The sequence below is a fragment of the Tiliqua scincoides genome, chromosome 2, assembly GCF_035046505.1.
Source record: "Tiliqua scincoides isolate rTilSci1 chromosome 2, rTilSci1.hap2, whole genome shotgun sequence".
NCBI lineage: Eukaryota > Metazoa > Chordata > Lepidosauria > Squamata > Scincidae > Tiliqua > Tiliqua scincoides.
Genome location: NC_089822.1, coordinates 115,839,152 through 115,865,746, shown reverse-complemented (window position 1 = coordinate 115,865,746; position 26,595 = coordinate 115,839,152). Strand labels below are relative to the sequence as shown.

Genomic DNA, 26,595 nt, shown 5'->3' with positions numbered 1-26,595 from the left:
CCTCAGTCTGTTGGCCAAGTGTCTCTTCAAACTGGGAGAGGCCATGCTGCACAGCCTGCCTCCAAGCAGGCCGCTCAGAGACCAGGGTTTCCCACCTGTTGAGGTCCACTCCTAAGGCCTTCAGATCCCTCTTGCAGATGTCCTTGTATCGCAGCTGTGGTCTACCTGTAGGGCACTTTCCCTGCATATCCTTGGCACATCCACTATTCTATCTTGTTTTAGGGATGGTCTGTGTTAATGTCATCAAGAAAGGGGGTGGCAGAGTGAGGGACAACTCTTTCTGACTTGAGTGGGCTGCATGAGACATCAGAATAAAATAATAAAAATCTGGCCTGGGGTTGTAGTTCTCAAACACAAGTGTATGACACATATGTTGAATTTCTCCTCAGTAACAAGTACCATAAACTCCTACAATATTTATGCCAATGGGGTATTTTGCTCACATTACATGGTAACCATATTAACATAAACTCATGCATGGCTTACTAGCAATGAATGGACAGTGCCACAAGACCAGTGCGTTTCCTTCCCCAAATAGTGACTGGAGTTCAAATCCCAGTATAAACATAGATTCACTGAGACAGACTTTGCAAAATCACTTTCTTTTGGCCATGTTTACCCCATCTATATAATGAAAAAAATTAACCTAACTGGGTGTGTAGTAAAAACTGTGTACGGGTAAAGGGCTGGTGGGATTTTGCAGGTTATAGCTTGGCTGAAATGGAAATAATGTATGCTACGTCATGCTCCAATTTGGATCCCTTGATCTCCTGCTGGTGCAAATGGGATGATGAAATGGAAGCAGGAGAGTCTCCTGTCTGATGCCAGCAGGTCTTTTCTGCCAGGCCTTTGGAAGCTCCCTGCTCCTCTCTTCCCCAACTATTTTGGAAGATGTTTCCATTCTGTCAAATAATGATGCTCTGGAGTGGGGGGTGCTTCAGGTGGCTGCTAGTGCACTCTGCCCTCATCTCAAGGAAAAGGAGTAAACTTACTGGCCTGCAGATAGGGGCAGAGATGAAGTTTTTAAGAACCAGGGCTTAAGATTGCCTGGAACTCTACGCTCCATTCTGGAACACCTGCTCCTTCATCCCAGGTATGGGAAGGAAAGTCTGGCAAAGGTGGAATGGAGGTAGGCTCCCTGGGTTCCTTCTGTATCTCTGACACATGGGGTATGTGTGCCGTTATTGGGTTTAGCAAAGACAAGTAGAAGATGGGGCGTCTGGGCACTCCCACTCTGGGGTCGGCTGGAATCTGTTGTGTTCAAATGGGCTGGAGCTGGAGGAGGAGAGGGTTTGTGAGATGGGATTCCTGGGTTGTATTCCCACTGCCACTGGGCAATCAGGAGAACATCTCAACTGTGAAGTAGCAATTTTGACCCAAAACATGCCATTAGTCATCTCTCATCATGCTCCAGGACTGAGTACTTCTGGGATCCAGCAGCATCAACACTTTAAGGCAAGAACAAACCACCCCTTGCTTGACTTGCTAAAAAAAAACAACAACAACAACCAAGAATTGCAAGGCACACATCCCACACTATCTTTAAGGCAGCTTGGGCAGGTGAGAGGAAGGGATGGGGAAGGACTGCAATCAAAAAGCATGTTGTTAGAACATAGAAGCTTGGCATGGGTGTCTCAGAACTGTGCATCTAACACATCTCACAACTGTGCATCTAATCCTGTTCAAAGTGCCCCATAATAGTTAGATGTAGATCAATCTGCCCTCTGGTGGGTTTTGACTGTGTGCTACCTCCACTATATATTGTGATTTTTGTCAGTGTAGCCATCAAGTACCTGTGTGTGTGTGTGTGTGTGTGTGTGTGTGTGTGTGTGTGTGTGTGTGTGTGTGTGTGTGTGTGTGTGTGTGTGTGTGTGTGAGAAAGAGAGAGAGCAACCCAAAACTGTCCCAGCAACTTTGTGATCCTCATACTAGCATAAATTGGCTTAATGTGATGATAGCTATACCTAGCAAGAAATCTAAGGATTGAAGGAGTATGGGCAGGATGACCAGCTGTTACAACCACAAAAAAGGACAAGACACCCCAAAATGTAGGACATCCAAGAAAAATGTAGAACATAACAACACTTAAAAATACTGATACTACATTGATTTCATGCGATTAATTTAAATACTATATTACTTATAGTTTTAAATTTAAATCTATATTACATATAATTTATGACACATAACATTAATTTCAAGAAGGCTTTGCGCTGCCTGCAGGGGCAAACCTCCCCTCGAGGTGCCTTGAGACAAAGCTCCATGAAGCCACCTCTCCCACGTGAAGCCACCCCTTCCCACTCACCTGGACCAACACGGAGCCTCGTGTGACTCCAAGACCAATGGGAGAAGCCATATCAGGCTTCCCCGTGGTCTTAAACTGTGCTTCCAGAAAACTGGAAGCACAGTTTCCAACCGTGTTGGGAGCCTTGTTAAGGTCCTGGAGTCGCGCAAGTTCCATGCCCAGGGCATTTGCCCTGTTCATCTAATGGGAGGTCCGGTGCTGTGCAGGGGCCCGCTCATAGGGAAAAGGAGGACACTGAAGTTCATTTCCTGGACACAAGGCTACAAAAGAGGACATGTCCTGCAAAGAGAGGACATCTGGTCACCCTGAGTGTGACAGGGTTTCCAGCAGTTCTGGAAGGGTCTTTTTTCAAGGCTTCATAGCACCTTGTGCTTTTCTTTAGATTCCAGGCTCAACTTTTCTCTGCCCCACCTTTCAATATCACTCTTCTTTTGCAATGCACTACTTTAACACTAGGTCATAGCCTACTATGGGTGTCAACTGCCAGATTGACTGCAACCACTGCAAGGTTGTGGCACCCTTGCAGAATTTGTTTTTGTAGTTGTTGTTTGCATTTGGAGGTTTGTCTTATAAGTCCACAATTGTATCTTGAACCTTGATGCTTTTCTTTGTGGCCACCTGAATGGACAATTACAATCACAGAGGTAAGTAATTGCAAGAGTATTTCTCCTGCTCCTGAGCAGAGTTTTTAGTTTAGGGGCCTAAAACCTAAATGAGCTAAAGGGCCTTCACCCAGCAGTTGTCCTGTGACTGTTCTTAACTTTAATCCACCCTAATATCAATTCTACCTCTATTTGACAAATGTCAGCTCCCCAAAACACATCTACTGGATGTTTACTACACACAGCAAGTGTTCACTTCCTGGAATATATGTCAGGAAAAAAACCCCTACAAGGTCAGGGAAAATCTGTGAATTTGAGAGGGTCAACGGCCAAAACCACTTCCTGAGACAAGCTGCTTCACCTCTCCAGAGGAAGACATTATTAACTTCTTTCCAGTATGATCAAGCACATGTAAAGATTTAAATGTCAAGCTGGAATATTTGTGGTATTGTCTGTCATTTGTGGTTTCTCGGCCATGCAAGTGATTGAACCGTAGTCAGTAGTCATCATATAGTCAGTAGCTGCTGTGCTGGCCTTGTGATGGATACCTTTTGTCCACTCACTGTAGGCCTAACTGAGAGAATATGCAGCTTACATATGCAATATCTTTGTACTATTGGAAAGACCCGAACTGAGTCCCTCTTTAGCCACAAGGGTGGGCCTTGAACAAATCAACACCTCTTAGGCTCCGTTCTCCATTTGTCAAAAGTGCATTAGAGTGACCTACCTGGATTCTTCCTATAGGAATTGTTACCACCACCACCACCACCACCACCACCACTACTATCTGCCCTTTACTGGACATGTCCAAGTAGCCCAGTAACCGAGTCGCCATCCTGCTCTTGCTTCTATAGGTTCATGCATCCAAGCATTGCATTCATTAGCTCTTTCTGCTGCATGGAATGGTTAGACTGGAATTATGAGTCACCCTCTCTCTCTCTCTCTCTCTCTCTCTCACCCCCGGGCATGAACATCAGGGTAAAACTACCAAGGGAGAGGAAGACAACCAGATGAAGAGTTTAACTTCAAATCACTGCTAAAGCAAAGGAAGGGATGGGTAGTGCTGGTGGGAAGAGTTAGGTACTAAATAGCTCTTCTCTTTGGTCTCATACCTGGGTCTGGATGCGATTAAGGCCACGGAACCAGAGGATCTGGCCGCGGCGTAGCTCCCGCTCGGCATGGTCAATTTCCTCCTCATCCTCTGCCATCTCCTCATCGGTGATCTCATCCTTGCTGGGACCATGCCCCGCCTCCTTCAAGCATTTCAGCTGGCTTGTGGGGATGGCAGCAATGACCTGCAGGAGGGAGTAGATTTCTATTCTACATCCCAGTATTTCCCCTGGAGAAGAGGAGTCTAGAGAAGTTGCTGGTAGTAGACGTTTGCCATCTCTTACCCTGCAGATACCATATGAAGACCTTTAAATCTCCCAGTGCAGCAGGGGGACAAGGCAGCTGTGGCTGATGGCACCTCTTCCCTCTATGACTCTGCTGTTATCCTCCCTCCCTCATCTGTTGTGGCAAGTATGTCTCCAGGTGTGGCACACAGCAGGTAAGGAAGCTGGTTAGTTGACAGGACAAGGGAAGGAATGGCTAGGAGGACCCACAGCTAACTTCTCTCTCACTTCACTGTGATAGTTAAAGGCGCTATGGGGAAAGAGCTAACAACCCCCAGTTGCTGGATTTATAATGTTGCTACAAACTTTACAAATGACATAGAGAGACTAAAGGAACTTTACTTAAACACTGTGCAGATTTTCCTAGCTGTATAAAAGCCAGGTTTCTTGTCTTTAGCTTATGTTTTCCCAGAATCACATCCCTTCTTACAGTTGTAATAGCTATTAATTGAATACCCTGTTTCCTAATTCCTGTTTCTGATAAAGTCATCATGAGAAGACTGAATATATTGGAACAAGTTCGAGCCAGTCTAAGACACAGGGTTTTAAGCTAGCACGCTGGTGTTCCACACGGCAGTCATGGCAGTCATGCTGACCATGAGCTACTGATATTGCACAATTTCAGTTCACAGAAGTATTGGGTGTAAAATTAAGAATCCTGAAGGGTGATTGTTGTTACACACAATCTATACTACTTAGTCTTGATGCAATTTTTTTTAATGAAAAGTTGCTTTGAAAGGAGGTCATTGAGAGTGAAGAAATAGCAGAGTAGGGAGGAGCACTTAATCCTTTCATTGCTCACTAATTTTTTCTCTCCTAGACTGCCAAAAACAAGCCAAAATTCCCCAGCCAACTTTTCATGGTAAAAATATGTACTGTTAGGCCTTCTTAAGCAAGCAAGTCAAATAAAAATGTTGCATCAACATCACCAAAATCTGTGCATAGAAGTTGAATTCTGCAATCTGTATAAATTCTGCTAATTAAACAGAATTAGCAGAATTCTGAGAGCCAGGGTGGTGTAGTGGTTTGGGAGGTGGACTCAGACCTGGAAGATCCGGGTTCAAACCCCCCCCCCCCTCAGCCATGAAGCTTCCTGGGAGATCTTAGGCCAGTCACTTTCTCTCAGCCTCACCTACCTCACAGGGTTGTTGTGAGGAAAAAAGGCTGGAGCAGCCGTGTACACCGCCCTGTAGGGCATTGATGTTACACCCCACCTGCTGGCTTCCGAGATTTCACTAGGTATTATAGCCATAAAGGCTAGAAATGATTTTAAAAAAACAAAGAATGACAAGAAAGAAAGCTGAGATTATCAGGATGCAAGATTCTGTACCCAGCACACCTGCAATTTTTCTGCACTTTCTTATTGTGTACACACACACACACACACACACACACACACACACACACACACACAAAGCAGAGTCTGCTTTATATTTTGTAGGACAGGCATTGCAACCAGGCAGTGGCATCGCTAGGTCATTTGACACCCGGGGTTCTTAAATTTTTGTCACCCCCACTATATGACAAAATTAATTTGCCCAGCAGGTAATGGCGTCCGCCAGGATGGGGAGCGAAACAGGGTATCAGTTGGAATGGGAAGTAGGTAGATCAGGGCTCCAAGTCTAGACAGGAGCCCAGGTCTACCCGCCTAGATGAGGATGCCAGAGGGCAGTTAGAATGGGAGCCCAGGTCTACCCAGCAGGTAGATTTGGGCTCCAAATCCAGATGGGAGCCCAGGTCTACCAGCCTAGAAGAGGGTTCCAGAGGGTGGTTGGAATCTGAGCCCAAGTCTACCCATCAGGTAGATCTGGGCTCCCAAGTCTGGACAGGAGCCCAGGTCTATCCACCTGAAAGAGGGCAGTTGGAATGGGAACTCAGGTCTACCTGGCAGATAGATCCTGACTCCAAGACTAGATAGGAGCCCAGATTAACTCACCCAGCAAACCTTGTCCACAGAGGCCAAAGTTAAACCAGGAGCCCAGGTCTAACTGTCTGGGCTCTGGAGTTAATGCTTATTCCCCCCCCCCCCGCACCCCAAATACAAGCACTGGATCTACCCCTGGTGTTACCTCCACTGAGGGTGCCACCTTGCTAAGACCTTATTGGTTCCATGCTATGTCATAATACCATCTCATTGGCTCTTTGAACAATCAGTCTCATTGGTCCATTTTGAGTTAATTGTACTTTTTGTTACAAAAGACAGTTGTATTTTTGTTTTCTGTTTTTTTGGCCGTAACTTTTGATAGAATAGAGATATTTCACTCAATTTGTTTTATTGCATTCTGCTGCAAATTACACATCAAAAGATGGTATTATTCCTAAAAACCACAATTTCCACAATTTTGGTCACCAGCAGTGTCATCCCCCCCTGTGAGGGTGGAACCCGGGGCAGACCACACCTGCCCCCCGCTAGCTATGCTACTGCAACCAGGTTCCTGGGCTGACTGCTGAGCAGTGTTGGGTTCCAGTCAAATTCTACACCAGTTCAGATAGAGAGGTCAGAAAAACCATTTCATACCTGACCCCAGACGAGCTCTCCAACACCTACAAAGAGACACCAGAGCCACTGCTCTGTGTTCAGTGGAGAACAGCTGAATGGCTTCCCCCCAAACTGCACAATGACGATCTGTGTGGAGAGAAAGACAGAGGTGGGGAGGAAAAACTAATAGCAGACTCATCATCCACAACAGAGTCCATGTTACAAGGCTTCAGTTTCATGCTCTCTGGAGCGCTGAGCAGGCACACGCCGCACTCATGTTAGGGATTAGGGATACACTGCACCATTTCGTTGTAGATCCCTACTTGTAAAAAAATAATTTAAACCACTTGAGGGCAGGGCAAATGAGTCTGTACCTATGAAACCTGATAAGGTACCATATATACTATGGGGGGAAGATGCCTTATTCTGAGGCAAATCACTGGACCTTCTGGATCACTACTGGCAGAAGCTCCCCTGGGGTTTTTTCCTTCCGTCCTCCCTGGGGATGCTAGGGATTGAATCCAGGACCTTCAGCATGGAAAGCAGAGACTCCGCAACTGAGCTGTTGCCCTTTCCAACTACTTATTAATCAATCAATCAATCAATCAATCAATCAATCAATCAATCAATCAATCAATCAATTAATTACATTATTATTATTATTATTATTATTATTATTATTATTATTATTATTATTATTATTATTATTATGAGATTTTTGCACAGTCCTGTAGGTGTTATTGACTGGTTTCTTTTATCCAGACATAAAGGGCACAGTCCTAACTAGGTCTACTCAGAAGTAAATCCTATTTTGTTCAATGGGGCTTACTCTCAGGCAAGTGTGGTTAGGATTGCAGCCTGAGTCCTTCCTAAGGACCTGGGATGCCTGTTTTTTATCCTATAAATACTCTCGCAAAACGTAAGTTGTTCCCAATAACGCTGCTTTATGCAGGATTGATGGTAATTTCTGTGGCCCTATGCTGTTCAGGTGCTCTTCAAGGTGTTTTGGAAGAGCACTGAGGGCACCAATCACCACTGGAATCACTTTGGTCTTCTTCTGCCACAGCCTTTCCATTTCTATTTGTAAATCTTTGTATTTTGTTGTTTTTACCAGGTTTTTTCTTCTTCTACTCTTTCTGCTATCACCTATGTCAATGATTTTGACTTGTTTTTCTTTCTTTTTGACTACAGTTATGCCTGGTGTATTGTGTGATAGATGTTTGTCTGCCTGTAGTAGGAAATTCCATAATATTTTGGCATTGTTATTATTATTACTATTATTATTATTACTACTACTACTACAACATATCACAGCTGCTTGTTTTTTAGCTGGACTTGGCGTTAATTACTACTCAGGCCCCACTTACGGGCCTAAGACGTTATATATTTACGACTAATGTGTGCTGAACCAAGCAGGGTAGGTTTTTGAATTTGACTGATAGTGATTTTGTCAGTATTCAGATTTTTAAATGCAGCTCAAGTGCTTTAGGTACTGCAATCAGTATACCAATCAACACTGGGATAAAACTGCTGGTTTGTGCCATAATCTTTGGATTTCTATTTTTAGATCCTGGTATTTACCGATTTCATCAATCCTGCTATTAGTCTTGCTCTCTTCTTCCAGGAACTAAGTATATGATCATTTCTTCGACTTCTTTTCACAATCTGCATTTTGCGTTATTTGAGAATTTTTCCATTCTGGCCTTTATTGCATTTGTTCAATTAGCCTGCTCTTGGACTGCTAATATTAATGATTCTGTTTCTTTCTTTAAAGTTCCAGATGTTAACCATAGCCAGCTTTTTTCATTATCTATTTTGTCTTTGATCTTTTCCATATATTGACCATACAGTGCTTTATTGTGCCAGCTTTCAGTTCTTGTTTTTATAGTATTTTTTCTATACTCTTGTTACATTTTGTTATTTACTTTTAGTAAGTTCCTATTCATTATTTCAACAAGTGCTTGTTCCTGACTCTCTTTTACATAACCAGCCAATGCATGTTTCTCTTCCTCCACTGTTTGTTTTACTTGCAAAAGCCCTCTGCTGCCAAATTTACGAGGCAAATACAATCTGCCTACATCACTACATGGATGTAAGCATAGTGTATTGTCATATGTTTACGAGTTTTCTGATTCAAAGTATCCAAATCAACTTGAGTCCAATTAATTATTTGAGCACTATATCTTATATGTTATGGCCCAGCTGTTAATGGCCTTAACTGTGTTCCCACAATTTAACTTAGATTTCAAAATTTACCTTCTGGGTATATTCCCTTTTGACAATGGTTTTCACTTCTTCATGCTGGATGTTATCCAATTGTACGTAAAATGCCAAGATATTTATAGCTTTATTTCTGGTTAGACTATCATTTGGCCATTTGGCATTTCAATGTCATCTCTTTCTGTGATTTTACAGAAATCACTTCATAGCTAGTGTGGCACATCTTTCAAATTCCATTGAAATATCTGTACTAAATATTTGAACAGTATTTGTCAGTGACTGAATTTCTGTTTCTGACTTTTCAGAGAGCTTTAACAGCCCAATCCTGAGCTGCCCGGGGCACGTGGCTGCAGCAGTGATGAGAATGGCTCCCGCCGTATCCTGTGTGCCTCAGGCAGCTGCAGGCAGCACCTCCGAAGAAGGGGACTTTTGTCCCCTTCTCCCGGGAAAGGGAAGCAGCCCACAATGGGGCTACTCGTTTCACCGCTGACCAAAAGGTCGGCAGTGAGGGAAGAGCATTTGTGTCAGGTAGCAAGCCCCACACAAATGCTCTGGATCCGGTGGAGCAGAGCCCCACCAGATCCGCCTCCTTCCTCTCTGCTCCCTCACCCTGGCATGCCTCCTGCCCGCCCTCTCTCTGCCCTCCCCACGCCTCCCCCCTCCCCAGAACGCCTCCTCCCCGCCCCCCTCCCTGCCCCCATTTACCGTGAGACTTCTGAGCAGCGGAGGATGGGCGCTCGCCAGGCTCCCACCCGGCACTAGCCCAGCACCAGTCATTGCTGGGCTAGCACGGGCGCTAGCCCGGCAGTAAGGCTCGCAGCACGTTTGCGACAGCGCTCTGGCTTTCCATCGAACTCAGGATTGGGCTCTAAGTCATCCATATAAAGCAAATGGTTAATTTTTTGTGAATTTTTGGCCATTTGATTACCCAACTTTGTTTTAGTTAATTTGACTGATAGTGGAATCATGGCAATGACGAACAATAACGGTAAAAGTGAATCACCTTGGAAAATATCTTGCTTAATATCGTACCATACTTTTCATTTCCAACTATCAGTTCTGTTCTCTATTATTATTGTTGTTGTTGTTATGCACAGCAGATGAGTTGCTGATGAAATCCACATATACATGCACACCACATTTTATCCAAAATCACCCAACCTTGCACCCATCCTTTTGCAGAATAGACATTTGTCTATTCACCCCTCATTTCCATCCATGTATTCCTCCAACTTCCCCTCCCCACTGAACTCCCTCCAGCACTGCATGGTCCAGGTCATACGTGGCTTCAGACCTATACCTGTATGCCAAAGGTGCCCAGAACAATGCTGCAGAAGATAGGGTTGCCAAAAATGCCGTTGAAGACATTGCGTTCACCATGGATTTTGCGAGCATTGATCTCATTGAACAGCTGCATCATGACAAAGGTGTTGAAGATGATAGTGTAGTGCTCTGAGGGTGGAGAATGCAGGGGAGCGTTGCGGCCGCTGTCAATGTCAAAGAAAACCTCGCCTGTGGATAGGGGAAGAAAGTAAAGCAGCACGTCATGGAGAGAGTGCCAGACCCAGATCTCTCTCTTCACCCTACCAGTTCAGACCAATAGGCTCAACTCCATGCATCCACCAACCCCAAATCAGTGCTTAACAACCCACCCACAAACAGGAGGGTGAAGATGATGGTGAGCTGGTACACAGCATGGCCCAAAATATTCTTCATCATGGTGCGAGAGATAAGGGGCTTGTTGCGTCCATACGGCTTGCGTAGCAGCAGGGCCTCAGTAGGGGGCTCAGTGGCGAGAGCCAAGGAGGCAAAGGTGTCCATGATCAGGTTCACCCACAGCATCTGCACTGCCTTAAGTGGGGAGTCCTACAATAGAAGTCAAAATGAAAAGGCATTTTGGCACCAAAATGTCAGACAACTAAAGGATAAAAAAGCGAATAAAGCCAGGACACGTGCACTCACCTGCATTTCAGACTATTAAGCCATGGCACATCCCAAGATGCGCATTTTTAGTCACAATTAGCTTTGTATCTGCTCAGACATCCACATTTTTCATATTCAAAATTCTATATAAGTTAACTTTTCCAGGGGGCTTGGGATATACTAAACAGGTTTTGCAAAGTGTGATATAGTAGTACATTTTGAAATGAAGGAGCTCATGAAGGACCGTCATATTAACCCCTCTGCCACTTCACATAGGTTCACAACAAAAAAACTCAACTTTAAAGTTCTTCCTTATAATTTCCACTTATGCCACTTATTTGTACTTTGAAACATTTTATACTTTATTTAAAGATCTAACTCAGTGTTTCTCAAACTGTGGACTGGGACCCACTAGGTGGGTCGCGAGCCAATTTCAGGTGGATCTCCATTCATTTCAATATTTTATTTTTAATCTATCAGACTTGATGCTACCATGGTATGTGACTGCATTTGGAGAAATGTTACAGACCTGTACTTTTAACAAGCTACTATGCATATTCTTTTAACAACGACAGTAAATGGAACTTACTCCTAAGTAACTGTGGGTAAGATTGCAGCCTAGGGTTGTTAAAAATGTTCCTGTTTGATGATGTCACTTCCGGTCATGACATCACTTCCGGTGGGTCCTGACAGTCTCATTCTAAAAAGTGGTTCCCAGTGTTAATAGTGTGAGAACCACTGATCTAACCAATTTCAGCCCAAACTCTTAAGTGTTATTTAAAGACAAATATATAAAACTCAAAAATGGATTTTTTTTTAAATCCAAGACAAATATCAATAGGTCTAGCCTGTGCACGTTTATTTGCATAGGACTGTAGTCTTAATGCAGGAGTGCCCAAACCCCTCCCCAGAGGTCATTTGTGGCCCTCGGTGACCTCCAATCTGGCCCACCAAGAGATCCCAGCCTCCAATGAGCCTCTCGCCCTCTGGAGACTTGCTAGAGCTTGTGCTAGCTTGATGCAACTACAAGGGCCAACTGTTTGACTTCTTGTGCAAGCTGCGGGCTGAGGTTGTACTCCACTTCAAGTCTGTGAGGTAGCAGCAGCAGCAAAGGAAAGGCCAGTCTTGCTTTGCACAAGGTCTTTTATAGGCCTTGAGCTAGTGCAAGACCTTCATTTATTCATATGTTCCATAGCTAATATATTCACCTATGTAAATTTAAGTAAATTTATTCGAATGTTAAGTGTAAATTATTTTTTCCTGCACGCAGCAGAGTGTCAGAGAGATGATGTGGCCCTTCTGCCAAAAAGTTTGGACACCCCTGTCTTATGTACTGTCACTCAGGCAACTGTTGAGAAAGCTGATGGCTATAACAATAACAGGTAACAATAACAGCCCTGGGTAAATGTCTCCCAGCCCAAACCTAACCAGTGCTGGGTCAGTGGGATTGCACAGCCTGCATCGTATGCAACTCTGGGATTGAGCAGGCTGGAGGTCTCCTCAGAGTAAGGGGAAATTTGTCCCCTTACCCTGGATAAAGCTCAACCTGCTCAATCTGTTTCTCAGATCTGTGCCAGCAAAAATGCTGGTGGAAGTCAAAGGAGTCCAGTGTCAGGCTTTCAGGCCTGGGAGGGGGAAATAGGATTTGGTATAGGCCAGCGCCACCAATCCCTCTTCCTGGGCCTGAACCGCCCACTCACTGCCCTCCCTCCACCCTAGAACACTTCCTTTGTGCTCTCCTCCTGCCCCTGCACCGCACAGTGGGAGTTTTCCTGCTCCATCGGGTATAGCATCTGGATTCAGCACTGGCAGGACAGCACATACTTTTCCACTGGCAGAGCCTACTCGTGGGGTGCCACATAGCAAACATGGCACATTTGCAACACCCTGGGCTAGTGCAGTGCCTACTGCACCAGCATACAGTAAGATTAGGATTCCCTCCCATATAGACTTTGAGGGGCAACGAACAGCCCAATCCTGCACTCTCAATGCCCAAGGCTGTAGAGACAATGAAAATGGCTGTGGCTGCATCCTGGACACATCATGGGCAGTGGTGGTGTCTCCTTTCGGCCCCTTCCCCCAGGTAAGCCAAGTAGTCCTGCAATGGGGCTACTACCTAGATCCAAGGGTAAGCGTAGAATTTTGATCGTCCGTGTCAGGGTGGCCTCCACCAGCCGTCCTCCACCTTGTCAGGCTTTGCTCAACCAGTCCCGCCTTCCTCCCACCCCATTCCCTCCCCCAGCATGCCTCCTCCCCACCCTCTCCCCACCCCAGAATGCCTCCTCCCCATCTGCTCCACACCCCCACCTTCCTCTCCACTGCCTAGCAGTCCACACGACTGCTGAGCAGCAGAGCTCTGGTGCTCACCCGGCACTAGCCAGCACCAGCGCTATGGTTTGCAAACTTGCCTTATGCTGCATCAGTAGTATTGGGTCCTCATATTCCCAATGGCCCTCATGTCATTTTTCAGCTTCCAAGCAAGAACTGTTTCCTTCATTTTCCACTATGATTTTCCTGCACTGTGATGAGGCTCACCTGTGTAATGCAGGCACCAGTGAAGGCCACAATGACTGCCACCACATTGACTGTGAGCTGAAACTGCAGAAATTTGGAGATGCTGTCATAAACGTTGCGGCCCCACATCACTGCCTTGACAATGCTGGAGAAGTTGTCATCTGTTAGGATGATATCCGAAGCCTCCTTTGCCACATCAGTGCCTGCTATGCCCTGAGGAATGAGACAAATATATGGTGGGCACTTTTTGGCAAGAAACTCCCACCTGCTCCCTCCCAAAACCCCCTCCTGATCCCCATATTCCCAGGGGATCAACACTCTAAATGCACCTCACAGGGGCTTAACTCAGAAGTTCAGATGCTGCTGGTTCTGCAAGAGCTTACTATCAACTTCAGTCAGAAATGGCAAGCAGATTAAAAGTTTGACTTGCCACCTGAACCAAAATTTCATCCTTTCCCTTACTTAACCTTTGTCGGGCAATCATCTCCTCCAACCCTATTCTGAACACTTTGAAAACCTGGAAATAACTGCACTCAGCACTGTGCAAATAAAATCAGTTGATTCATTTGCTTTGCATAATTTATTCTGATTGCAGAATTTGCCTTTCCTAAGGTAGATTTCCTTTTCTGTTTCTTCAGTATTCATTTACATGCATCATACATCTGCAATACAAATCAATGTGTCTAGGTCAGGGGTCTCCAAACCCCAGCCCGGGGGCCAGATGCGGCCCGCAGCAAGCCTCTATTCAGCCCGCGGCCAGCCTCTTGTCCCCTGAAAGCCTCTGGCCCACTTGGCCAAACATGACTGGAACTGTGCTCTGGTTGAGTCTGGAGGGTGTTCTAAGGGCCAGAGAGTTAGAAGGAATGAGCCCATTCATTCATCTATTCACTCATCTAAGTTCCATCTCTAATTTATTTATATAAATTTTATATTTAAATTTTTTTTCCGACCCCCAACACCGTGCCAGATATTTGATGCGGCCCTCTGGCCAAAAAGTTTGGAGACCCCTGGTCTAGGTGACAGCAGTAACCAGGGATAGGCGCTTGAGTCATGATGACTCAGCATGTGAAAATGCTGATTTTTCGCGATTCATGTCAACTTGAGTCATGGATGTCACTGACTTGAACCCAACGCTCAACTCAGGCCAGTGACTCGGAAATGAGTCATGATGCAAATTGACTCAAGTGACAACTTGCTCGTGTGGTTACTTCCTTTTTTCACCTTTTCCACATTACACCAAAGACCTTGTGGCCGATCCAGAAGTCAGCAGTCAGAAGGACAGCAGCAGCAGACTTGATGTGAGGAGAATAGGTTGGTTCCAGGAGGCAGGGGCTGGTGGGTGGAAGGGGGGCAGGGAGGCTTAAGCGTTTTTTTTTGTTTTTGCTGCACGAGACTCATAAAGACTTGTGACTCAAGTCAAAATGACTCTCAATGTGGCTCAGGCTGCATGTTGTGAGTTGAGCTGGGGTCAGCAACTCACAACTCAACTCACAACCCGAGTGCAGTGACTCCGGCACATCCCTGGTAACACACGGTAGCCCTTGTCCCCAAACTGTAGCCCATATGTGAAAGCCTGCACTGCTAAAGCATAGCAACACACAATGTGAAAGCTGCTTGGCTTTAAGAAGGAATCCTTTTTACTAGTCTGACTAAAGCTGCTTGAGCTTCAAAGGATGTAGCTCAAGAGATAGCAGGTACCAGTTTTGGGCAGCTACTGGAGGGATGGGCCTCACATCCTTGGCAGAGATACACATGCCTTGGCAAAAACATTCACTCACTGATTTAGAGCAAAAGTGCATCTATGCAATATAGGGGCAAAGAAACCTGTAACCCACATATAAGGGGACATAATAATCATATAATAGAAAAAGGCCACAGGGAACCAAAACTGCTTGATTTTAGTAAAACTGTTAAAAGAAGTTTAAAAGCCGTTGCTTTGCAGAGGTTTGCAGAGGGCCCCACAGTGCTTTACTAACACATAGAAAAGGAACACAGAGGAGATAAGATAGGCTGCTTGAACCAGGCCATCCTAATGAGGGATGAGTAAATTCTGCCAAGAAATTATTTTATAAAGTCATATGAAGTGATGTCTGCCTTCACACCTGTCTGTAAGTGTTATACTGCTCTCTTTTAATGATGTTACCTATCAAACAATCTGTATAATTGGCCTGATTTATGTGAATGAAATTCAACACTGGGTAAATGAAATTATAGTGCACCCTGTTGGGATTTAGAAACTTTTGTACTTTTCTAGGTTTTAAAGTGAAACCCCACCTGTATGTAAATCAGAGCCAATCAATTGTTTTGCCCACTTGTTGCCCACCTATTTCCCATCTTTAATGCAAATTGTACCTTATCTGTATCCTATTAGGAGTTAGCCCCATCTCTGATGTCAAATTTCAGCCAATGGAAAGTCTAGATTTTGGGACAAAGGGCCAAAAATTGTAAAAAAAGTTGGAATCCATATTGGGAAGGGCTCTCACGCTTTGGACACTAGTCCTGTGAGATGCCCATTGCTTGCAATGAAATAAAAATCCTGCAAACCTTCACTCCTGAGAACCGAGTTATTCTTGAGTTGCCTTATCAACCTTGCAACACCTGCACACTAAGAAAAAGGGCAGAGAAGTCCCTCCTTTTCCTTTGCAACTCACCTAGCTCTCCTTCTCGTGCATCCCATTAGTTTCCTCCACATCTGCTCATCTACCGTATCTCCTAGGCAAGTAGACTATTTTACAATGCTCTACTTTAAAATTTAAAATAAATAGACAAAATAAAATTTTAAACTAAGCAGGGGAGAGGGGCAATTCACCTATATAAGATAAACAATTTCAGAGAGTTCACTTTTGAAAGGTCATTAAAGAACTCCATAACGATTGCTACATTTTTCATTACAGATTTAATATTTCACTCTGTTTTAAATTTAATTTAGAACAAGGGTGTCAAACGTACAGCCCGTGGGCTGGATGAGGCCTGTGGAGCCTTTATGGACAGCCTGCGTGCTCCTGGGGGAGTTCAAGGGCCACCCTGCCCACTCCGACCGCAACTAGCGCTCTGCTGCATCTGGAGGAGAATTCTGAGGGCCACAGATGTGATGCGCGGCATCCCCGACCCTCAGAATGATGTTCTGGGGCCTTGGAAGGCTTTCACGTTACCCCCTCCTTTACTGCTGCTTCCAGCTTGCTGCAGCAGCAGCGAAGAAAGAGCAGCCTCGTGTTTGCGCAAGGGCTTTTATAGGCTTTGAGCTCATGCGAGCCCTTCTGTTCTCGTGTGAGCGCAAGGCCTTGCACAAGCACAAAGTCGGCTTTCCAGTGCTGCAGCTGAGGCGTGAGAGTGTGCGGATCTGCGCTCCTGCCTCGCTCCTCTTGGGCTTCTCCCCCCACCCATCAGCGCTCCTGTCTCAGGGCTTTGCAGCCACCAGCAGGTGCTCTTCCTTGGGGCTTCTCCCCCACACCAGTGCTCCTGCCTCACCCCCCCTTGGAGTTCTGCACCCACCAGCCAGCACATCTTGTACTTCAGACATTTGGGTTGCCTCCAAGCACTCTCCGCTACTTCCTTAAGGAGAAAGGTGAATCTGCCAGCAGCTACCTGCTGTTCCCCTGCTCTTCTTTTGCAAAATAACTTTCTCAGCCATGTGCACGTGTGTCTGCCCCACTTTCTGCAAAATAAGTCTCTTAGGCTGCAATCCTAACCACACTTTCCTGAGAGTAAGCCCCATTGAACAACATAGGACTCACTTCTGAGTAGACCTGGTCAGGATTGTGCCCTGAGCCATGTGCATGTGTGTCTGCTCTGCCCCAATTTCTGCAAAATAAGTTTCTTCTAACCACACTTTCCTGAGAGTAAGCCCCACTGAACAAAATGGGACTTAATTCTGAGTAGACCTGGCTAGGATTGTGCCCTTACTCTTGTTAACTGCTGTTTTCTGTATTCATGTGAACAAGCCAAAGTATTGTTCTCAGCTCAGTTTGAATGCTGTTTCAGTCACTTGCAAGTAGCAACATAAATAAGCAGCAATCACATCACGGTACAACAGTGATGCTTTTTTATTTATTTCTACTGTTTCAAAATTGTTCAGCTGTGAGTAACAGCACTATAGGGGTAGGTGGATAGAAGCACAATCAAGAGGCTCTTAGATTAGAGCAGGGGTGCTCAATACATCGATTGCAATCGACTGGTCGATCTCAGAGGCAAAATGAGTCAATCGCAGGCTTCTCTCCCATCCACGCATTCCTGGGAGTGAGCCCCTTTGACTCTACTGGGGCTGACTAGTGAGTAAACCTGGAGAGGAGCTGCTGGCAGGCTTCTCTCCTGTCCACGCATCCCTGGGAGTGAGCCCCTGGCAGGCTTGTGAGCCCAGGGAATGAGCCTAGGGAGTGAGCCTAGGGAGTGAGCCCCTGGCAGGCTCCTCCCTGGGAGAGGAGCCACTGGCAGGCTTCTCTCCTGTCCATGCATCCCTGGGAGTGAGCCCCTGGCAGGCTTGTGAGCCTAGGGAGTGAGCCCAGGGAGTGAGCCCCTAGCAGGCTCCTCCCTGGGAGAGGAGCCGCTGGCAGGCTTCTCTCCTGTCCATGCATCCCTGGGAGTGAGCCCCGTTGACTCTACTGGGGCTGACTTACCTTTCCCCTGTTTTTGCACTGGTATGTATGGAGATCTGCCCCCCCCAACTTCCATCTGTTGGTTCTGTGTGCAAGGGGTTTTGCACTGGTCTTGCTGTGATGTCTATATAGAGATCTTCCCTCACCCACACCTTTCCCCTGTTTTTGCACTGGTCTGAATAGAGATCTGCTCCCCCCCCCCACTTGTATTGGAATCGAGGAAGATCTGGTGAGGAGGTAGATGTGGTGTCAGCAGTGGCCCCTTTAAGGGTAAGGCCTGGGCATCCAGCAGAGTGTGCTGCACAGCTGCAGCCACTTGAAGGCAATATAAGGATATCCTCAGGGATATAAGAGCACCTGAGGCAGGAAGGGCTCCACTTATTTATGTGAGTCAGCCTTTTCCTACATGAAGATCATTAAGTCCAAGTACCGTTCCACCATGACTGATGAACATTTGGAAGTGTGCTTGAGGTTGGCTGTCAGCAGCTACTGTCTGGACTATGCATCCTTGGCTGATTCACTTCAGTGCAAGTCATCAAAGTAAACTCAAGTAATTACAAAAAATGTTTATAGTTAATTATGTTGTGTTGTGCAATATTGGCTCATGTGGTTATGCAAGGTACACCAACATACATTGTACACATAAATGTTATATGTTATGATGGTGCGAACATTGTAAAAAAACTCTGGTAGATCTCCGGGCCTTGCTGAGTTTCAAAGTAGCTCTCGAGCCAAAAAAGTGTGAGCACCCCTGGATTAGAGCAACTAACCATTTGGACCTGGACTGTGAGTGAAACAAATTTTGCTTCCTTGAATAACTTTAGCCTTTTGGAGAATGAAATAGAGCTGGAGAAAAGAGATGCAGATACCTGCTGTATCATAGGAGCACTCCCCCATTTCTGAGGGAAGCTGTGCTCGAACAACTAAACTTCTTTCTCAACAGTCCCCTGTAACAGAAGGAACAATTAAATATAAAGATAAAGACCCAGAAGCCCATAAGATTATGGAATCAACTAATGAGCAGATGTTAAATCTTATGGGGGAGCATTGCATTGCTACTGTGAGGACTGTGCTGGTTACCTTCCAAAAACTTAAACATATCTCTCAACAAATTGAAGATCTGCAGGAGCAGTTAATTAAAAGACCCATTAAAAGACCCAATTTATGTTGCTGATAGCCAACATAAATTAAAAAGTACCTCAGAACAAATGCATGTGAGAGCCATGGCTGAGCCTTGATAGAGATTTTAGAGGGTTAACTTATCTTCTCTAGTTTAGGAAAAATAACTGAAATTGGAGCCAAGAGAATGACTGTTGTTCCCCTCAAAAACAGGATAGGAGGGTCATTATGTCAAAGTGACCTAAAGAAATAATGATTGGCAGAACATGTAGATCATAACTTTCCCAAAGGGAAAATTCCAGGATCTTGTATAACCCTTGGTGTGGGCCAGGAACAGATGCAGAGCAGAATGACCTCCTAATTAGAGCTGGGACCATGCACCAAACCTGTCATAATATGCCCAATAAGGAGGTGGAAGTGACATGCAGTGTCACATGGGTAACTTGTTTATCTCACGTTATTTAATGTGATTTTCTGGGTGTGGTTCTTTGAGAAACAAGAACAGAAATGAAGAGTGAACATTTGTATCCAAACTGAATCAATTGGCTTGTGTGTAACTTACTATTGTAGAAATAAAGCCCTCCAAACCCTTTTAAAAGGTTTGTGACTGTTTGGCATTGCGCCAGTGAAAAGAATCTGATAATCTTTCCAACAGCCTAAGGACCCAAAAACAGGATGAATAAAGTAACAGACAAACCTTTACCAGTTTCACGGACTTTTCAAGCAAACCAAATTATTCTTGAGGTTGGGAACCTCCCCTTTAACAGAGCACGCTGGCATGATCGAAAGAGCATGCTTATCTCTTTAAGCCCGCTGCTACGCTCAGAAGTCAAATCATCAGAAGTGAAACATTGGAAGGACTCCCTGGCCCTCCTTTTTCTTACAAGGCTACTTATCAAGTTATCAGCTCGACAATCCCAATGATGCTACTACAGATGGAGAACTTCCTAAGCTCCTTTAAAATAACAGCTAAAAGAGTTTTTGCCGACACTGGTTTAAAGCCATTGCTCCCTGCAAAACAAAAACTGAAGCTGCTGGCAGCTGCTGTACCAGCTTCAAGGTCATCTCAAAATGACTCTTGGCTAGAGTCCAACCCTGCTGCTTATAAGCTATAAGCTTGTTGAAAAACCTTACAACAAGGAGATGAATTCCCAAAGCAGAGAACCCCAACTGGATAGGAACTGAGCACTTGACAGATAATGAGATGGCTGCTCTGGAAAAGATGACATCCCATTTGGAAAGTTTTTTAGTTGATTTAAGGGGTATTCCTAAGCCCCAGTACACAACAGCCTCCAAGGAAATTCCCAAGAAGCTTGTTGGCCTTAACCTCTCGAGGGATGTGGGGGCAATGGAGATCATTGAGCTATTGCAAGGGCATGTTTTGGCACCTGTAAGGAAGCCCCCTGATGCTGAGGTGTCCTGTACTACCAAGATGAAAGGATCTCCTTTCTAAGGATTTGTTAATGCAAGTGGAGATAGATGGGGAGGAAATAGTTGAAGGTGCAATTTCTGCTTTCAAGGAATTAACTGAAGAAGAACAAATGAGGATTCTCAGGAGCCTGGATAAGGTGAAATCTGAACTCCTCATGAATATGGAAGAAGGGAAACATCAAACAAGTGTGGAAGGAACACAAGACTGGACTCACATTAATTCAACGATCACCACAGAGCAGCTCCCCCTTAAATCAAACCCATTGGATGAGACTTCAAGTCTGAGAAGAGTTACATCAAAAGCCATAGTCCACTATCACCCAACTGAACATAATAATGAAGAGGAACTGGAATACAACACAGGAACTGTGACAGCTCTAGACACCAGTTCTGTTCCAAGGGAGCCTACACTCTGTGATATCGATTGATCCTGTCACAGAACAAACCACCCCAGGAGAATGACTGATGGTGCCCCCCTCACACCCATCCCAGCACCCAACAGGAATTAAAATTTTATCATGAAACATTGCAGGGTGGTGGGATAAGGCTAAGGATAGGAACCGATTGAAATACTTTACCAACTTTGACCTCATGGTCAAAGAAACATGGTCACAACAACCTTTGTATGTTCAGGGATTCCAAGTATTCTCTTGCCCAGCCTATAAAACTAATCCTAGATGGCATCCTCAAGTGGGACTAGCCACATTAGCGGCCCCACATATTAAGACTGAATTAATAAGCAACTTGGTAACTAATAATAAAATACAGGCACTTAAGTTTGATCTTAAGGGAACTAGTGTAATTATGCTTAATATATATATGCCCTAGGATATGAATAACTCAGAGCTGTATAGTCATTGGGACTCACTTACTGGTTTAACAGAAGAATTAGAGAGCAGATATTCATATCCACAGATATCCATCTACACACATACTTCTTCTACATACGTGATTTTAATTCTAGGGTGGGCAGTGACAATCGGATATTTTATCAAGCAATGAGTATTGATTCAGATGCTTGTTTGTTTTAATGTTTTTCCATCAGAAGTCCTGTTTGGTAGATTTAATGGGAGGCCTTATTCTGCTAGATGCTGCTCCTGTAATCAGGGCTGCACTGAAACTCTCCAACATATGCTACTGCAATGCCCTATATATAAGAATATCAGAGCCAAATACTTAAACCCGATTCTAGTAGACAAGAAGGAATATCCTGATGATGTTAAAAAACATTTGTTGAGTGATGTTTCCAGCAATGTAACTGAGAGGGTGGTGGTTTATTTACAGCAAATGGTGGCAAAAAGAATTAAGATATAACAGCTAACGGACAGTATATCTTTATGAAGTAAATACTCTAAACCTCCTTGTTCATCATATAGCCTTTGTATTAATATTAATTACCTTAGGTCCGCATCTGCTGCTGTTGTTGTTGTTGTATCTGTATTATATGCCAATAAAGGTCTTTTTGAGTTTGTTTGTGAAAGGCAGGATTGTGCACTTAATCGCATAACAACAGTGACAGGAGAACATATCCCCACTGTTAAGTGGCGCACACCTGTGCTGTTACTGTGCAATCCAATCTTATCCCTGCTAACTGGGTAAGAGGCACTTTTTAAGTGAGTGCTCTTCTTTTATTTAGCAGGGGGAGAGTAACTGGACCTCCTCACCCCAGCACTGTCTTTTCTAGTGACTGCTTGCTGGTGTTCTTTTGCATCCTTTTAGATTGTGAGCCCATTAGGGACAGGGAGCCTTTAGTTCAGAGGTGCTCAAACTTTCAACTTTAGGGACGCTGGACCTTTAACAAGTGTATAGAAGAGAGAATTGCAGCAGGTGCAACTTGTCATCCCACAGATGACAAGCTACACCTGCTGAAATTCTCTCTTCTATACACTTGTTAAAGGTCCAGCATCACTAAAGTTGAAAGTTTGAGCACCCCTGCTTTAGTTGTTTGTTTAATTTTCTCTGTAAACGGTTTTGTGAACTTACCATTGAAAAGCGGTATATAAATACTGTTAATAATTAATAATAATAATAATCTTGTGCTGCAACAGGCAGGCCAGGAGGTCTCCGCTGTATCTAGCACTAGATAGGGCCCCAAACTGGCTCAGCCGGAGGTAAGGGGAAACTCTTCCCCTAAGTCCCGGGTAAGCCACCGCAGCCCTAATGGGTCTCCTTGCGCCACCTCTGGAGGTGGTATAAGTGGAAGGAGAGTGCAGCAGCTTGAAGCTGTTCCGTGCTGCTTGGGAATGTGGACTAGGATCCGGCACATCTGCCAGGCCCCAAACCCACCTCCTGCCCCAACTGAGCTCGGCCGATGCAAGGTTTCTCCATGGAGTCAGTGTGGAGGCTGGATTCAGCCTCCATAGGCCAGCGTGCATTCCTGCACCAGCCCAGCTGACTCCTGAGGAGGCACAAACGTGCTTTCAGGCACATTTGCAACCCTCCTGAGCTGGTGCAAGGAACTTGCGCTGGCCCAAGGGTGCCTTAGGAGTGCGTCCTTATTTGTCCTTATTTTGAGACATACAAAATTATGCAGGGGATGGACAGAGTGGATAGGGAGATGCTCTTTACACTCTCACATAACACCAGAACCAGGGGACATCCACTAAAATTGAGTGTTGGGAGAGTTAGAACAGACAAAAGAAAATATTTCTTTACTCAGCGTGTGGTTGGTCTGTGGAACTCCTTGCCACAGGATGTGGTGATGGCGTCTAGCCTGGACGCCTTTAAAAGGGGATTGGACAAGTTTCTGGAGGAAAAACCCATTACGGGTTACAAGCCATGATGTGCATGTGCAACCTCCTGATTTTAGAAATGGGCTATGTCAGAATGCCAATGCAAGGGAGGGCACCAGGATGAGGTCTCTTGTTATCTGGTGTGCTCCCTGGGGCATTTGGTGGGCCGCTGTGAGATACAGGAAGCTGGACTAGATGGGCCTACGGCCTGATCCAGTGGGGCTGTTCTTATGTTCTTATGTTGTTCAATTATTAAAGCCATCTTAAGCCAGACACTTGAGCAACACTCAGTACCAGAATTGCTGGGATATAACCAAATACTGCAAATGTGAAATCATTCACTGCACTGCTAACTAAATTGCTGCAGTAAAACACAATGGAGCAATGACTCTATAACATGCATTAAAATTTCTCCCTATACTTTGCAACTCCAGCAGCCGGCTTCACCAGAGGTTCTTCTTTTTGTCAGATCTGGAGACCAATAAGCTCCGAGGTGTACTCAGAGCGCTTAGCAACTGCAGAATTCTACATATTTGTGAAGGAGCCAAAATTGCACAAGTTCCTAAACCACAAAGATGACAGAAAAGGTACGCTAGGTGCATATTGCCAAGATACGCAGCTAGGGAATTAACTTTTTTTATTGTAACTCAGGAAATGAGAATATTCTTTGGGATTTAATAGATCATTTAGTGTCACTATATTGTTACCTGCTCAGGATTCCCAAATAAATGTTTTTTCCTTCAATCTGCAGAGAGACGTTTTCTGATATAGGAACTAAAATATATGTATATGGATGAGACCAGCTTTTTAGCTAATTGGGACCATCCCTGTCTATCAGTGAGAATCACAAGAATTTTATTGTACAAGATAGTTCTGTGTCTTGAGGCCAGCATAACCCAATCAGGATAGCTAATGCTTTTATAATCCCAACCCTATGGATCTATTCAGATCTCCATCAGCTAACCCCTTAGTGCTTTCTAGCACTGGCATAGCGGTGCCAATGGGACGTGTGCTGCACCCTGCAGTTGGGTGTCAATCACGGAGGCATCCACAAAGTAAGGGAATGTTTGTTCACTTACCTCAGAGCTACATTGCCCTGACATGTCAGTGCTGGAAAGCACTGACATACGGGGTTAGGATTGCGCCCTCAATCACTGGCGCAGAACCGAGGAGATCTATGTAGGGTTTTAAGGCCTGGGAATGTCACTTGGCTGTTGGCAACCTTCAGTCTCGAAAGACTATGGTATCGTGCTCTGAATGGTGGTTCTGGAACAGCGTCTAGTGTGGCTGAAAAGGCCGATTTGGGAGTGACAATCCCTTCCACACTGGGAGCAAGTGCAGTCTGTCCCTGGTCTGTCTCCCTGGCGATGGGCCTTCCTTCTTTGCCTCTTTGCCTCTTTGCCTCAGCCTGTTGGCCAAGTGTCTCTTCAAACTGGGAAAGGCCATGCTGCACAGCCTGCCTCCAAGCGGGCCACTCAGAGGCCAGGGTTTCCCACTTGTTGAGGTCCACTCCTAAGGCCTTCAGATCCCTCTTGCAGATGTCCATATATCGCAGCTGTGGTCTACCTGTCACTTGGCTATGAAATGGTAAATCAGTGTACATCCTTGTATTTATTTAAAAAGGCAGACAGCCTGCCTAAGGCATGGATAAAATATCGTGACTGATGTTTGTGCCATAGGACACAGCTGTCATTTCAATTCTGAAGACAAGAGGAAGCCAAGCTCACCCCATGGCTGAGATATGAGTAGAGGCATTTGAAAATGGTGTTATTTTCCCACTTACAGTAAGACTTACTTGCTTACAGTAAGACTTGCAGCCCAATCTTATGCTGGGGCTGCGATGGTGGCTGGCTAACTACCCTGGCAACAGCTGTTGTGAAAATGCAGTAAGGCAATGACAGGGAGCATATGGTGCCAGTGGAGAGGCCAGCGCCTGTTGGCACTGGGCCTCAGCACCAGAAGGAAGTGGACATTGAGCACCCAGTGGTGAATATCCCTGCCAAGTGGCAGGGAAGCTTTCTGGAGTGAGGAGGTGGGATGGGGGTGAAACTAGGCAGAGGGAAGCGGACTGGCAGGCTGGTGGGCAAATTGGGCCAAGGGGGGTGGGTGGGAATTGTGGCAAAGGCTGCCACAGGATCCTATCCCTCCTCCAGAGCCAAGCCACCCAACATGGGTCTCCTTGGTTCTACACCAGTTCAAAGGCTGGGGCAGATTTGAGGAGATCCATTGGGGGTCAGCCATGGGCTAAGGGAACCAAGGCTCAGCACCTTTCCTGGCCCCACAGGATACAGCGGAAGACATTTCAGCACTGCTGGGTGCTGGGAAAGGATAGAATTGGGCCCTTAGGCCAGGGCTGCCCAAATTTATAGTCAAATTTGATTTATAGTCAAATTTGAAATATAAATTAATTCTTTCTTTTTTCCTAGCCCCCAACACAGTGTCAGAGAGATGATGTGGCTCTGCTGCCAAAAAGTTTGGACACCCCTGCCTTAAGCTGTAATCCTAATCACCAGAAACAAACACCTCTCACTGTGAGCACTCTTTATAAATCCTTCTGTTCCCCAAGAAGTGGATTTTCTTGTGGATACAATGAAGCAAATTCAGTTCAACTTTTCTTACCATGGCAAATCCCACATCAGCTTTCTTGAGTGCTGGTCCATCATTGGTCCCATCACCAGTCACAGCGACCACCTGGCGCTGGTCCCCAATAGTGCTATCAATGATACCTTCAAGGAAATGAATATGGGTAAGCTAGAAGTGACTGGGCTTTACGGTCAAATAAACACCACTGACTCATTAGTGAAATAGCAGTGACATCCTTTTAAAGAGGTTTTCTTCTGTATGTGGATGTGCTCACATAGATAAACCCACGTTATTTGAACATCACTTTCAGGAAAAGACATTCGGACCCCAGGAATTCTGATTTCTACCACTGTAATACTCCTGAGCAAAAGGATGAACAATCTCTTACCTTTAACTAGGGTATGTTTGTCAGTGGGTGATGATCGAGCCAGAACTCGAAGTTTTGGCCAGATTTTATCAAGGCGCTCTTGTTCAATCTGTGGTGCAGGAAGACAGAGAGAAGAAAGAGCTAGTGCATGAACCACACCTATAAAGTTTCCAAAAAGGTTGAGGGATTATGTGCATTCGAGATACAACACCACATAGACCTTTCAGATAACCTCAAATGCTATTCCATTCCAATCAGGTGGCTATTCAATGGAATCAGTTCATATATAGTCAGATATCTGTGCACATAGCAGCTTTCTTCCCAGGGCAAACAG

At 45.1% G+C, this 26,595-nt stretch overlaps 1 protein-coding gene across 16 annotated transcripts in view; it reads right to left on the bottom strand.

Annotated features, from left to right (window-relative positions):
• ATP2B3 (ATPase plasma membrane Ca2+ transporting 3) overlaps positions 1 to 26,595 on the bottom strand; it is a 95,777-nt gene that overhangs the window by 22,922 nt on the left and 46,260 nt on the right. For 14 of the 16 annotated variants that reach the window (XM_066617410.1, XM_066617405.1, XM_066617408.1 and 11 more), the window contains 7 exons: positions 26,283 to 26,370; positions 25,931 to 26,037; positions 13,459 to 13,650; positions 10,653 to 10,866; positions 10,301 to 10,512; positions 6,820 to 6,927; positions 4,020 to 4,202 (listed from right to left, as the gene is read on the bottom strand). In XM_066617410.1, the coding sequence (XP_066473507.1) occupies positions 4,020 to 4,202; positions 6,820 to 6,927; positions 10,301 to 10,512; positions 10,653 to 10,866; positions 13,459 to 13,650; positions 25,931 to 26,037; positions 26,283 to 26,370 (1,104 nt within the window). The remainder of the gene's footprint in view (positions 1 to 4,019; positions 4,203 to 6,819; positions 6,928 to 10,300; positions 10,513 to 10,652; positions 10,867 to 13,458; positions 13,651 to 25,930; positions 26,038 to 26,282; positions 26,371 to 26,595) is intronic. The other 2 variants (XM_066617413.1, XM_066617416.1) reach the window with 1 other exon arrangement.